We start from the raw sequence: 1,309 nt of genomic DNA on the forward strand, positions 1-1,309 counted from the left end.
GTCATTTGTGGAAGGAGTCACCTGTTTAGGTGAAAGGGAGTTAGAACGTGTCACTTCCAAGCCATCTACTTGGCAAAAGTCGACTTATCTTGAGATGTGCACATATGTGATTGTCATGGCAGAGAGACAGCGGCTGTTCTTACTGTCATGTTGGGAAATTCTACATCGTAGGGAATTACTGAGAAGCTCTTACAGGTCATGATGATTCCTGTACTATGTTGTAGAGAGAGGTACAAGTATGAGGAAGAGCAAGATGGTACCTTGGTCGACGAACTGCAGCCTGGGGTTGGTGGAGGCATCTGAGGTGACAGTGTACCTGTTACCGACGGTTGTCCAAGCTGACCCCATCCCTGTGTTGGCGGCATCATCACAGATTGTGTAGGTTTTATGGTTTGTGCTTTCCTTTTCTGAAAGTAATTTTTTTTTTGACCTGGTTAGTACTTTTGAATATCCAGTGAGCTACAATCTCTCTGTCTTTCTCTCGCTCTGTCTCTCTCTCTGTCTCTCTCTGTCTCTCTCTCTCTCTCTCTCTCCCTCTCTCTCTCTCTCTCTCTCTCTCTCTCTCTCTCTCTCTCACACACACACACACACACACACACACACACACACACACACACACACACACCAGGATCTTCACTCTGGAGTACCAGCACATATTAGGTACCTCCATCACTGCCCTGCTTGGACACAAACCAGGATTATAATCATCACTCAGCAAAATTTAACAACACAGATGATTGAAATTTCATTGAAATGTTATGCAGTTCTAGTTTTGCTTTGCTTCAAAGGCCCCTTGCTGGGAGCCTCACTGGCCTTGCTGGGTGACACAGTCACATTGAGGAAATGGCAGACGTTTGCACAGCTCCTGCCTTGAGAGGGGAAACTGGAATCTCCTTCTGCTACTACTGCTCATGTGAATTAAGCCTGTTGCTATTACTTAGGCCTTACCGTATTCCAAATCAGGCCGATATTCCCCACACAGTTACCCCATAAGAAAAGGCTTTTCCTGTCCCTGCATAAGAGATTTTGGATCAAAACATTATGAATATTTGACAAAAGGCTCTTCTAATGAGCCTTGCAGATCCAAAATGCAAGGAGGCTAAAACACAAGAGTTACAATTAACTCTGGCCCAGAGAAAAAGAGCCTATCTTAAAGATAGGAAACAAACGAGGACCAGACATAAGTTCCTGCATATACTTTGCTAATTGGAGTCACAAAGACCCTCCCTTGTACTGACTTCAGTTATGGGGATGGATAAAAAATTAGAAACCCTGGTGCAAGGTCAACACACACAGGGCCCCCATTATG

General features: G+C 44.7%; 1 protein-coding gene across 1 annotated transcript in view; it reads right to left on the reverse strand.

Annotated features, from left to right (window-relative positions):
* The window catches only part of IFI16 (interferon gamma inducible protein 16), a 58,111-nt gene that overhangs the window by 10,932 nt on the left and 45,870 nt on the right, over nucleotides 1-1,309 (reverse strand). The window contains 1 exon segment of the mRNA XM_029933429.1: nucleotides 261-407. Coding sequence (XP_029789289.1) covers nucleotides 261-407 — 147 coding nt within the window.

Source organism: Suricata suricatta, chromosome 3 (assembly GCF_006229205.1).
Source record: "Suricata suricatta isolate VVHF042 chromosome 3, meerkat_22Aug2017_6uvM2_HiC, whole genome shotgun sequence".
Taxonomy (NCBI): Eukaryota; Metazoa; Chordata; class Mammalia; order Carnivora; family Herpestidae; genus Suricata; species Suricata suricatta.